General features: G+C 31.7%; 1 protein-coding gene and 1 long non-coding RNA gene across 2 annotated transcripts; both read left to right on the top strand.

The window, feature by feature from the left end:
* Nucleotides 1-5314: 5314 nt before the first annotated feature.
* Nucleotides 5315-9030, top strand: LOC113734924 (zinc transporter 8-like). The gene is made up of 3 exons (XM_027261697.2): nucleotides 5315-6104; nucleotides 7056-7205; nucleotides 8581-9030. The coding sequence occupies exons 1-3, from the start codon at nucleotides 5496-5498 to the stop codon at nucleotides 8884-8886; spliced, it is 1065 nt and encodes a 354-aa protein (XP_027117498.1). The 5' UTR covers nucleotides 5315-5495; the 3' UTR covers nucleotides 8887-9030.
* A 2416-nt stretch (nucleotides 9031-11446) lies between these two features.
* Nucleotides 11447-12934, top strand: LOC140037692 (uncharacterized). Its single transcript, XR_011841678.1, has 2 exons — nucleotides 11447-11863; nucleotides 12481-12934. It is a non-coding gene; the product is annotated as an uncharacterized lncRNA (long non-coding RNA).
* Nucleotides 12935-14337: the final 1403 nt, after the last annotated feature.

The raw sequence follows: 14337 nt of genomic DNA, 5'->3' as shown, positions 1-14337 counted from the left end.
ATAATGAGTGAACCCACCGTTTTGGGTTGCCGCCAATGTTTACCAACTGCAGGGCTTCTATTCTTATCGCTTGCGTTCTTGTGAGCTTCAAGGAAAAGAGCAAGTATTTTTTTTTTCTTTTTATGGAAGGAGAGAACAAGCACTAAATGCTGGTTGGCTTTGGACTTACTAAGGCCAACTTGTTTTACCACTTGTGCTTTTGTCGTCCGCAACAGTTGGTTTGTTAAAAGGGTCGTACGCTACAAGAACTTCCCGAATCAATGAAAAATCTTCTTATCCAGCTAAGTACCAAGGAATGGCGGGGCCAATCTTAGCGGAATGAATTCAAGTTGTATTACGAGATCATATACATAGGAACTGGAGTTGTACGACATCATATGCATACTAGGGTCTGGATCTCTACATTTTTTTTTTAAATATGATAAATTTACTTCGTTCATCTCGTTAAAATATCATACTTTTTATTTTAAAACATTTCAAAACAATTGTCATATTAAAAAAGTCAAAGCACCTTTTAATTTTTCTTTTCAATATAGATCTTCTTTATAATCATATGCATGTTAATATTTAAATTTAAATTTTGAATTTGTGGGGATAAAATTAAAAAGAAAAATACAAATATCACAATCAAACCAATATTCTTAAAAGGGAAAATCATTCAAAACATCCCTCATATTTTATAAAATAACTTTTTTCGTCCCTTACTTTTAAAAGTGTAATTTTACGTTCCTTACAAATTCACATTGATCAAATTTGGTTCCTACCTAGGTTTCCAACTAATTTTTAGTTGGAATCCATTACGTACCTTGCATGTGATTATTTTTTAGGGGTAAAATTGTCAAATCAAAATTTACATAATCTGACTCATAATCCGTCATATTTCGCAAAATGAATTTTTTCGTTCCTCATATTTCACAAAATAAATTTTTTCATCCCTCGCATTTTATAAAATAAATTTTTTTATCCATTATTGACTATGTATATGAATAGTTTTTTTTATTCCGCGTAAATAGCGTGTAATAAATCTCTATTTAATTTCACCTAAACAAGTTAATTGTAATTGTACACATGCTATTCAATAGATATATACATGGGTTTAAAACTAATAATTTTATTTTAAACCCATGAATATATTTATTTGATTTCACCACGTGAATTTGTTCAATATTTGTGGCCTTTTCCCTTTTAATAATAATTCATTTATTGAGTTGTATAATAAGACCATCTAATTAATGGGTCCTAATTCGAATTCTATAGTCATGCTAACGAATTGCAATTTAAATTTGAAATTTCTACTCGCCACTTTTAAAACCAACAATTTAATTACTTATTTTGTGATTGTTTTAAAATTTGAAAGTGTCAATTACTTACTTCTTTTTGTCATACTTTTTCTTTGATTATTTTTGTATCCAATTTAATTCGATATAAAACACTCGACAATGTCCAAATTATTTGATTTAATCTAAATAACCTAATTATAGTTGTACACATGTTATTTGTATTGTTCAAGTGAAATTAAATAGATACATATATAGATTTAAAAGAAAAGTATTCATATACATGATCAATGAGGGATGAAAAAAGTTATTTTGTAAAATGTGAGGGATAAAAAATTTCATTTCGTGAAATGTGAAGGACAAAAAAATTCATTTTATGAAATATGAAGGATGAAAAAAATTCATATTGGGAAATATGAGGGATTATGGATTGAATTGTGTAAAATTAATTTGACAATTTTACCCTTAAAAATGATCACGTGCAAGGCACGTGATAGATTCCGGTCAAAAATTAGTCGAAAATCTAAGTAGGGACCAAATTTGACTAATATGAATTTATAAGGGATGTGAAATTACACTTTTAAAAATGAGAGATGAAAAAAGTCATTTTATAAAATATGAGGGACGTTATGAACGATTTTCCCTTCTTAAAAAGTTAAATTTCTCAAATATGACTAGATAAATGAAACGGATGAAGTATTTTATATCTATTCTTATTCTACACTAAAGGAAATGGTTGGATTCAAGGGTTTCACCGGAAAATCCAACTCTACACTAAGGAGAAGGATAGATCTAAGAAAGTCAATGAAGAATTGAGAGACAATTGAACTGTCCCTCAGCTAGACGCACGTCTTTACACTCGTTGGTTCAATTTATAAGAAGTTTTGATCAATGAGAAGTTTAAAACTCTCTCTCGCAGCAACTACTCTAGTTGGTTAGGATCTGGATCTCTACAGTTGCAGTCAAATTCAGATTGATCTCCACTGTTAATTTAAAATTCAAATGAATTTTAATAAGTTTTAAATTACTAGTTCAGATCAGCCGGATTTTGAATGAGCCGATGTTGACCGTCAAACTTGCCACTGCATCTGCCGTTGCAGAGGCTGCAGATCCTTCCTACACACTAATAACTTGTTAAATATATTCTCTTTTGAATATGCTCAGTAGGATAAGTCATCATTATTATCATATCGATCTAAGACGATCTCTATAAACAAAGACTTTGAACATGCTTGGCATAAATAATTAGGTACTCAGAGTGGTCGATAAGTGCGTTATATCAATGAAATTAATTAATCAGATTGACACTGCTCACAATTAGTGGCGGCCCCCGAGAATTAGGTGCGCCACCAATACAGTTCCAAAATATCTAGTTTAATGTGTAAACACATCCCAATTGTTTTTTCACATTAGATATTGTGCGTGTGTACAGAACTACAAAACAAGCCAAAACAAGAAAATTTTCGTGTTCACATGAAATTATATGGATTTGCAAGGGTTCGATCAAACTTCTGTGATCAATAATTGACATTTTTGTTCCAACTGGACAATAGACTTCTAAAACTGTCGGCAAAGTCTTCGCTTCAAAAAGTAAAGTAGAATTTTTGTCTTCTTCGTTCTACACGTCTGGTTCTTCTTTCTTCTTTGTCAAATCCCTATCTATCTTTAGTATGTAGAATCCATAGACCACCGTTCTTTCCTCCTCTTCGAAAAAAACTCTCTGGGAGAGAAATCAAACCAGATTTTGCTGATCTTTCTTTGTGGGAGAAACCCTTTCTATAATTTCTTTTCATTTGTGTGAATAAAATTTCTTCTAAAATTTTCTAGTGAGAGTTTTTGATAATTTTTTTAATTTTCTTTTATTAGATCTGAATTTTTTCAAATTTTGATTATCAAACCTAGAATTTTTTTTGATTTATTCGATAGTTTTCACCGTAATATATGGACTTAAAGCAGGTAATTGGCAAATCTAGCGATTGAAAACATGTACAGATGTTAATGGAACTATAATTATTTTATCTCATTTTTTAAATTTGGAACTTTGTAATGTAATTTTATTGTTCTTGAGATATGGAGTATTTTTTTCTTCAGATCTATTTTTTGATATTTGTGTATATTTCATGATGTAATTTCTGCTGCTAGTACAGATTTTAATAAAATTTTAATATTTTATATAAAAAAAGGAATCTATAGACTACCGGAAAGTGGAACCCACGTCTCAGAAATTGCGTTGAAACGTCAAACTTTGGACTAAAACGCGATTTTTTAATTGCCAACTGACATTCATACGTGAAGGTAATCATCCGTTAGAAGACACAGCTGCCAACCTAATTTGACCATTAATCATTTGGGTGAAAACATCTCGAGGATAGAATATTATGCTAAATAATTATTTAAAATAATTACTGTAACATCTTTTGTGATACGATATATGTGAAATAAAAAGGTGATTAAAAATATAAAAAATATATTGAAAAATATATTTATAATGCAAGCGAAATTTTTTTTTCTTTTGGAAAAACTTGCTATCCAAACATATCTCGAAAACTTCAAATGGCTGCGTTTTGTAGTAATTATTTCAATCTTGCATACATATTTAATTGAAAAAGTGCTATAGTAATTTTTAAAAAAAAAACCTCAAAAAAGAACCACATAATTGAAGCCTTTATTTGGAGTATTTTCAAGTATAAAATGCATAAAGCGAAAGAAATCATATTAAAAAAAGTACTCCTTCCATATCATAAAATTTTTCATTTTTGAAAAGCGTTCAATTTATGCATAGTGGCATTGGTACCAAAGAAAATTTTAACTTTCTTTTTATATTTTTAGCAGTGAACCATCTTTTATTTAATGTATTGATAATTGTAAGGAATAAATGGTGGATCATACAAAGAATATAGATAAAAGTTCATTGAAAAATGTGAGTTGACTTTGTAAGATAACAACTAATTTGGGACAAGAAAAAGTGACAAATATAACAAAATTTATGGGATGGTAAGAGTAATTGACATTATTTTCTATTCACCTACAAAGACACAAGCTGATTTATAGATCTTACAATTCAAAATCTTAGAAACTAAGTCCAAATTGAATGCTTAAAGGTTTTTGGTTTTAATGATGGCCCATTTTTCCTCGAGCATCTCAAGAAAGAAAAGGATGGATCAAGTACAAGCAGCATAAAGAGAGTAACTTTATCACCCAAAAAATAAATAAATAAATAAAATAAAAGAACCCTTCCATACAGATCACCTTTTGTTGGATAATCGATCATAGTGATCCAATAAGATTACAACTAAAGAGAATAACATGGAGAAAAATAAGATTAATGTAGACAAATTCAAACAAGATTTTGCCAGTGTCACTATTCCCCAGTAGTAAAAGCTTTTAAATAAGTTTTTTATATTACATCCCAAACGATACAATTTTTTTGAATAAATTTTTATACTATGTACCTGAACAGTACTTCTATGTAATAATTTTTTAAATTTAGTATAAAATATAGCTTCATATTTATTTGAAACAATACGCCATAATTGCATCAGAATTACGCAACTTCATTATATGATTACACATTTTGATTTTGCTTTATTGTCCGAATTGAATCTTGGAAGTGCCAAGTGGCTACCGTTCCCTGTACAAACTAAAAAGATGACAACTCGTGTTGGCAACACGCTAAGTTTCCTAGCAAAACAGCCAGAGACTTCGCGAACCAGTTGACTTGCTTCTCCCAAGCTATGTCGACATTCCCAACTTAATACTGTGGAATCCCTCTTAATCAAACTGCTTTATCTTGCACTTTTTGTATCCATTTCCCAATTACTAGCCGTCAACTTCTGAATTTTCTCGCATTTATTGTTCAAATCACATGCCCCGATGGCCTCATCATGTCTTCACTTCTCCATTTGCTTTGACCGAAACCAAAGGTAATTCTAAGTCTTGCTTTGCACTTATTTCGCTATCTAAACATCATTTTCTTTTTGTTTTGTTTACAATTCTTAATTCATTTGGACCCCCAACCGAAATTCCAAGCAAATAGTATTTAATTTAAAATTCTCTTCCAGCTTTGACTCCCACGGCTTTTCTCTTTTCTTCTTAATTTGTGGACATAATAAACTACAAATATGTGTAGCTCCAATCTTCTTGCTCGACACCAAATTTATACATAAATAAAGAAACCTCAATCGGTGTTAGTGTGTCTTTTCAATTTTCACGACCAATATGGCGGCGAATCAAAAGTTCCTCATTTTGGTGCTTATCATAGTGCTCTTTCCCGCCATAGTCTTAGGAGATTGCACCTGTGATGACGACGACGATGACAGAAACAGGAGTTTAGCCCTCAAGTACAAATCAGGAGCAATAGCTTCAATCTTGGTTGCTAGCTTCATTGGCGTCCTTCTGCCAGTTTGGGGCAAGAAGATACCATCTTTAAGCCCTGAAAACAATCTCTTCTTCGTCATCAAAGCTTTTGCTGCGGGCGTAATTCTGGCAACAGGGTTCATTCACGTCCTCCCTGATGCTTTCGAGAGCTTGACTTCTCCATGCCTTCCCGACAACCCTTGGGCAAAATTTCCGTTTACCGGCTTCGTAGCAATGCTTGCTTCGATAGGTACACTTATGGTTGATGTGTATGCAACTTCTCATTATAAAAAAATGGCTGGCAGTAAGGGCATTCAAGCTGTAGCAGAGGAAGGAGATCGTAATGGAGAGAGTAATCTTTCTGGAGTGCTTCCTCTTCATACACATGCCACACATGGTCATGCACATACCTCGTTGTCCATGGAAGGGGATACCCTTTCTACGCAGCTTCGGTATCGTGTGATATCGCAGGTAATTTTTTTTTTCTAGCAAAGAGGAAGTTGGATTTAAGAAACAGAGATTTAGAAGTAATTTTTTTAATTCTTTATTAACTCTGGAATATATTTCTTGATCAGAAATTTTGGACAGCAATTTTTCTTTGCTACATCTACCATGAACACATCTTCAATCACCTTTTTACTTCGTATGAATCAAATTATAGTAATTTTTTTACAAAAAAAATTTAAAAAAATGCAATCCAAACACAACCTAAATTTTCATGTGAAGAAACCCAGACATAGTAGTGACCGCTGAAAGGTAAGAAAGTATCCTAGGTTTAAGGTAAATTTGGCCTTCAACAATTTTTAGTCACTTGGACGAGACCATTTCTTTTCTCCCTCTTATAGAAACTACGGAGTTCGAGTTGTCTATCGTTCCTCATATTGTTTATATGAATTATCATCTATCAGTTAAGTTTTTTGGCTCCTTCTCTTTAGTTTGGAATCCTATGCATGGATGACCCGTTAATAAGAAGCTATGGGTTCTAGAAATTATTGCTACAGGAGATAATTGCTAAATTCACAGTTGATGAATTATAACCGATTTATGGTTTGCATGCTAAACTCTCTATTATAGCACTTAATACCTCAATTTGTAACACAATATGTTTTAATGAATTGAAAAACCAGTGTGAATTCTGGTAGCTATTTCGATAAACTGCTATAGCCCTTAATGAATTCTGGTAGCTATTGAGCACTCAATAGGGATAGTAATGTCTTTTTATATATTAGTCGATAGAAAGAATTATTGGTTTTGAACTTTAAGTGAATAATATGTCATAAATTGACAATATATAAGCTGCCAAATCGTTGAGTTCATAACTTACGGTGCAAATTTATGATAATATGGAGGTGCAGATTGTGGTTAAACCTAATTGGAAATCTAACTTCTAATGAGGTTTTTGCTCCTTTAAATTTGTTATAGGTTTTAGAGCTGGGAATCATCGTACATTCTGTAATTATTGGCATTGCTATGGGTGCGTCGGATAGTCCCAAAACAATAAGGCCTCTTCTAGCAGCTTTGACGTTTCACCAATTTTTCGAGGGTGTTGGATTAGGCGGATGCATCACTCAGGTAATTATCTCATCACAACTAGTTTTTCTTTTTAATCAGGAAATTTTAATTAGGAAATGAATGAGATTAAGAATTGGAGGTGATTAATTCTTGAAGTCTCAACCTTTATCGCAACTAATTATACTTTTGTTATTATTCTTTTCCTTTCTTATTTTCTTTTTTTTCAAAAGCTATATTTTTCCCCTTCCCGTACATTGGTAGTGTTGGAGCCAATCAAACAAACTTTTTTTTGTCCTAGGTGCATGCTTAATATTGAAGCTACCAGTACGCGTACAACTTTGAAATGAATCACTAGATATTTTAGGCTATGTGTCCTGCCAAGTGAGGCTGGTCGTTCTGTTTGGTTTCCTGTATCGCCTGTCGTTTCAGATTATTCTCAGACGTGGACTTCTTGAAAAAAGATGTGGAGCAAATTAGTCCTTCCTCTATAAATTGTTCTCTTTTACTTTTCTTTCTGTCACTTAACTTTTCTGAAAATGTATTTATTTGGACATGAACTGACCTCCATGGACAGGTTATTAACATTTCTTAAAGTCATGCATCGTATGTTAGGATTTAGACATTTGAACTGGCGTCCATCTTACGTTGTTGTCCGTTCTTAAAGTTTTTCTTCCTGTCGTGTCAAAATCATATCACCTATCCAAAATACCCTATCCATGCTTGAATTTCTCTTAGGGTCTGTTTGGATTGTGAATTATTAGAGATATTTTTACTGTAGCACTTTTTGTGATGTGATGTATGTGAGATAAAAAGGTAATTGAGAAAGTAAAAAGGTGTATTGGAAATTGTAATGATGATGTAAGCAAATAAATTTTGAGAAATAAAGCTCAATCCAAACAAAGCCTTTAGTTTCATTCATTTCTGTATTCTAACCAAATACAATAAATAGTGGGTATTTATTAATTGTGTACGAGTAGTTAATTTTGGTCGTATGACCATTTAACTTGTTATTCTTATTTCTTAGTTTTATTCAACTAATCATTTTGTTATTTTATTGTATGAAATATTGTCAAAAAGAAAATCAAAAAGTAGAACAAGAAAAGTACATATATGTTCTAATGGGAATGCAACTTATTATGGATATGCATTCATTTGATTTGCATGGTTTGGTTGGTTCATTTCCTTCCGTCCGTAGTGTAAAGACGGACTACAACATCTTGATTTTTGGAAGGAAATAGAACTATTTTTTTTAAAAAAGAATTTTTTAGTAAGAAAGGGTGAGACTTAAAAAGCGAGGAGAGAATAGGGGAATTTAAATTCTAGACTTCTAATTCTCGGGAGTTTAGAAGGAAATAGTGATAGTAATGCCGAACAAAAGTGTCTTTGGGTTGGCGAATAGTCGTGTAATCTCTTGTATCCTACTTGGCATCTTCAGGCTAAATTCAATGCTCGAGCAATTACAATCATGGCTATTTTCTTCTCGCTCACAACACCTGCTGGCATCGCAATAGGGATTGGAATAGCAAATGTCTACAATGAGAACAGCCCAAAGGCTCTCATAGTGCAAGGAATTTTTGATTCAGCATCAGCAGGGATCCTAATATACATGGCACTGGTGGACCTCCTGTCTGCAGATTTCATGAATCCAAAGATGCAAAACAATGGAAAGCTTCTAATGGGGGCAAATGTATCCCTTCTTTTTGGTGCTGGTTGTATGTCTCTCTTAGCCAAATGGGCTTGATTTTATCCCGTGTATATAATTATTGTTTGGATAGAGTATTATTTTAAATAATTACGATAACATTTTTTGTAATTTGATGTATGTGAGATAAAAAAGTGATTGGGAATATAAAATGGTGAGTTGAAAAATATATTTATGATACAAGATAGAGTATTATTTGAAATATTATTTAGAATAATTATTGTAACATTTTTTGTGATATGATGTATGTGAGATAAAAAGGTGATTAGGAATATAAAAAGGTGAGTTGAGAAATGTGTTTATAATGCAAGCGAAATATTATTTGAAATAATAGTTTGTTTGGATAGGGTATTATTTGAAATATTATTTGGAATAATTACTATAGCATTTTTTGTGATGTGATGTATGTGAAATAAAAAGGTGGTTGGGAATATAAAAAGTTGGATTGAAAAATGTGTTTATAATGCAAGCGAAATATTATTTGGGATAAATTTTGTATCCAAATACTTCCAATGCTATTCAAACACTCTCATTATTTTTTTCTTAAGAATTTGTTTAGCTATGGGCATGACAATGGTATATGCATATTTGACCTACAATTCTCTCCGTCTTGTTTTGGCTTCAAATCTAACGCTGTAAATTTTCTGGTGCTTCTTTTCATATGTTTTGATAAGATGCTCCTCAGTATTTCCACCAACTTTGTCTGGTTTCCATTTACCCAGAACGCAAGGAAAAAAATTGTGTACTTTCAAGGAAGCATCTAAAACATATTGAGCAATAATTTCCCAACAGTTCTTGGAAACAAAAAGTCAAAAACCATCAATGCGTGCTGCTGAATCACAACATAAGCCGAAAACGTATTGTGAGCAATAATTTCCCAACAGCTCTTGGAAACAAAAAGTCAAAAACCATCAATGCGTGCTGCTGAATCACAACATAAGCCGAAGTCCTTGAATTTATTTCATGCAGAGGAATGGCCAAGAAATGTAGGCTATATTTAGAATAGGTGGCCCATTATTGCGACGTCTGAACTATTGTTTCGGTCCTTTAGTTTCAACCTTAATTTCATGTGTCCCACATTGGAAGTTAAAGGCCTTGTGTTGCCTAGTTTTATCTACCCTAGCCCGTTTGTATTATAAATTTTTTGTATTAATCACAATTAATTCCCTTAAGTATACTTTATTTCTCATTTTATCCTCTAATCATTTTTTTGTCTCACTTTATTTCCCATTGGACAAAATTGTCCCTCTATTATTCTAATCTTATTTTTCTTTTTAATTTTTTCCTTTCCCTTTTTGTGCTCTTTTATTTTTTTTGCCTCTTTCTTCTTTCTTTAATTCTTCCTCTTTCTCATAAAAATTTTCATCTTAATGATTGAAATTAAAAAAGAAAAATTGCAGAGATCTATCTTCTCTTTAAATGATTTTAAAAAATTCAAATCACTTTCCTAAAATACAATTTTTTTAGCCTTTCAATTCTTTTAATTTTAGTTTTTCCTCTTTCCTTTCTAGTTTCTCATTTTATTCTCAAGAAAATATCATAACATGAAATTGTGACCTGATCATCAATTGAAATTTGTGACACTTGGTGTCATACAAACAATCAAAATTAGTTTTTGATACCTTTTAAATCTTCACCTAGAAATATAATTACAAACTCAAAATAAAAATTTCTATTGAGATGAAGTTTTTTATTGGAAAGGATGAAAGAGAGAAAAAAGAGAAAAAGAAATAAAAAAGATGAGAACTGCTTCTCTTAGTCCTTTCCAGATGAACAATTTAATCTTGTGGCTGATGTTTAAGTTCCATAACACCTTCCACAGACGCTAGTTTATTGAATTGTAGCTTGGTTCAGCTTCTCTTTCCATCTTTCTTGTTTCAGCCTCTCTCCTTTCCATTGCATATTTGTATCCTGATTGCACTGTATATTCTCCAGTCTGGTTTCCTATCTAGAATGTACTATCTTCTCTTCCTATGATGCTAATTGGAACTTTCAGTATGTTGTCCTTGCAAAACCTCTCAAAGATGAGGGGTCTATTCCATCTATAATCCACTATCATGTCAGCCACTTTATCAATCTGGTCGTTTGCTGGTTTAGGCGTTTCTGGCTTTCGTTGGTTGTTAGGTAGCCATTGGTCTTCCCAGATTCTAGTCTTTCTTCCATTGCCTATTCTCCTCCTCACTCCCCACCATAGATTTTCTCTGCTGCTCATTATACTTTGCCAGAACCAGGGAGCATTCTTTGCCACTTTACATTCCTGTATGCTGCTATTTGGAAAATACTTTGCTTTCAGAACCTTGCTAGACAACTATAGACACCAAATTTTTGTCAATTTTAATGTTCTCTTGGATTTTATCTATTTAATAAATTATTTATTTTCTTGTATTTTAATTTAATTTTTTCTTTTCTCTCATTTTTGTAGGCTTATGTTAAGAAAAGAAAAATAGAAAAAAAGAAGAAAAATCACCCCTAATCATTTCTCTTTTACCAAATACACTATTAACCTATTGTTACACTCAATTTTTTTTCATTGATCTTTCTTGTCATTTGGTAAAAAATCCATCATTTTATCAACCTAATCTCCCGCCAACTCTTCTCTCTCTCGGTCTCTTCCTTCTTTCCTCTCAGCAACAGAACACAATAGGAAAAAACTTCCACTTTTCCTCCCAACCTCACTTTCTCCCTCTTAGCTCCTTCTCTTTCTTTTTTTCTCCCAAAAAATTCCAAAGACAACAACTCTTCCCTTGAATTCCCTCTCCCTCTTGGATCTCCTTTCCCCCTTCCCCTCTCAAGTTTGCCACCATCTCACACTCTCACAAAACTATCTCTCGGCACATTTCCACTACACACACAAAAAAGAAAAACTCCCCAACTCACACTCGGCTCCCTCTCTTTTCTCCCAACACACTCACACACAACATCAAAAAAAAAAAAATGAAGGGGCAGCTACTGGTTGGACAATTGAAGCTTGGAATTTCATCAAAACTTTAGCTAAGGGACTACAACCTTCATTGAGGTATTTTTTTTCTTTTTTTTTCCAGCTTTTCCTTTTCTTAATTAATTAGATTAAATGCATGTTTTGCTGCTTATTTGTCTCTTTCTTTCGCTGGTTTCATTGTTATTGTTATGTTGTTGAAGATTTGGGATAGGACATAAACCGGATTAAGGAAAAGGAAGTAATTTTTGTGTATGCATGCCAAGTGTTTGAAAAAAATGCTTAAATTGAAAATCGAATTAAAATGCTAAATTTTGTACATATATTGTTGTTAAGATGGATAATTTTGATTAGTTAATGGTTTGAAAAGATTGCTTAATTAAGTTTTTCCATTTTTTTAGTCTAAAAGGCAATAAAAAATGGATTTTTTTAGGGGTTGTTTTGCTTTAATTTATCCTTTTGTTGTTGTTTTCTTGTCAAACTAAAATCATAGTTGTATTGTAGAAGTTATAAGGAGTGTTACGGTATAAATTTTATGATTTTTTGTGAAGATTTGTGTGTTTTTTAAAAAAAAACTAGGCTATCTTTTTGCAATTTTGTCACTTTTGGTTTATTTTTTTGTAAAAACTAAACCAAAAAAGGATTCTACACGAAAAATTGAGTTGAATGTGTATTTTGGTGATTTTTCATGATCGCAGAGGTTGCGGATGATCGGCGGTCGGCGGCGGTGGCGATGCAGTCGCGGGCATCAGCCATTGCTGGCAGCGGCTGACGCTTCAGCCTCGCCGAAGAAGAAGAAGAAGAAGAAGAAAATGGGAGGAAGAAGAAAAAAAAAAAAGAAAAGGAGGAAAAGGAAAGAAGAAAGAAAATAAAGATAAAAAAGAGTTGGGCTAGTTTAGTTTATTTCTGGTAGGCTTGTATTATTTTTTCTTGGATTTTTGCAACATTGGGCTTTGAGATTTAAGCTCAGTCTTTTTGTCATATTTAATCTAGTAGAAATAAGTGGGTTAGGCCATTTCTTTAAACAAAAATTGTTCGATTTTTCTTTGGGATGAAGGGATTTATGGCCCAAAATCCATATCAAATGGTCCAGAGCCTTTTTCTAGCAAAAAAAAAAAAAAGAAATCAAAATTTGCACTTTAGCCCCTGATCTTTTGAAGAGTTTTATTGTGGCCCAAAATTTAGATTTCTTTCAACTAGGTCCTTAATTTATTTACAATTTGGTCCCTAAATTTTATCTTTTATTTAATTTTGACCCCTAAACTTTTAAAAAAAAATTTTTGACCTCAAAAATTTTCTAACTTTGGCAATTTAGTCCCTAGTGACCTTTTGACTCTCTATTATGATTGTTTCTTTTCTTTACTAGCTAATTATGTTACTCTTGAGTGTATTCCACTTGTAATTTTTAAATGTTCTTAAGTTTCTTTATATTTGACATATTAATGTGAATTTAGTACTTATTATTATTATTATTATTATTATTTTCAATTAAATTGGTGCCATGATCCTTTTGTTCATTTTGAGTATAAATAGGAAAATTTGACTCCATTTAGTTATCATTTTAAAAGGGAGGTACCCTTATTATTATTTAAATTTCAATTACGTGCTCTTATGTACTCCTACGTGCTCCTATGTGTTTATATATTTTTACATGTTTTGTTATTTATTTAATTCAAATGTTCATTCAAATTTTCTTATGTTTGTTTAGTTAATTTTATAATTATTTGGGAGATATTCAAATACCTCAAAATATAATACATAGGTAATATTTTTGAAAAATTGTAATTAGATAGAAAAATGTAATATATACGATAGATTTGTTTATTTATTAGATTTTCTCATTTTAGATTGTAATTAGGTCCCCTATTATAATAGATAGAATAGATTATTTATTTTATTATTCCCCATTTTAGATTGTAGTTAGACTTCCCGTTGTAATAGATAGATATTGTGTATTTATGTGGCTTATGTATTTATATGCTTTATCCGCTTTCCTTAGAATTTTTGCATTTAGATATTATGTTTATGTGTTATGTGCTATGTGTTCTTACGTGTTTATTTTTTTTAATTTATGTCTTATTTGTTTTACTATGTATTAATGCATGATGTCATTACACTAGTTCAACGCTAGTTATAGTTTCTTTCTCCGCTTACTTGCTAGTCCAACGCTCGTAAGGACTTTTAGAAATGGGTTAGTCCAACGCTAGACCCTTAGATCGTTCATGCGTTAGATTCATCTTTTGCGTGACATTCATTATATTTTAATGATTATTTTTTATATTATTTTATGATCTTTTCTCATTTGCATAATATTTCCTATTATATTATCCCCGACTCTCTATATGTGTTAATCATATCATTTAGGATTACATCACATTTAAGAAATTGTAAAATAAGTTAGTTCATTTGCTTGTGTAGATTAGGAGAATTACTCTTTAGACATGGGAAATGGGCGATTATAATTTTTTAGTTTAAATACCCCATTAATCTCTGTATAAGAAAATTATGTCATGAGTTTTTGCCTCCCGTACCCATTATATTGCATCCCTTTTTTC

This window comes from Coffea arabica, chromosome 3c (assembly GCF_036785885.1).
Source record: "Coffea arabica cultivar ET-39 chromosome 3c, Coffea Arabica ET-39 HiFi, whole genome shotgun sequence".
NCBI lineage: Eukaryota > Viridiplantae > Streptophyta > Magnoliopsida > Gentianales > Rubiaceae > Coffea > Coffea arabica.
Note: the sequence above shows the minus strand (reverse complement) of the source record. Positions and strands in the feature narration are given on the sequence as shown.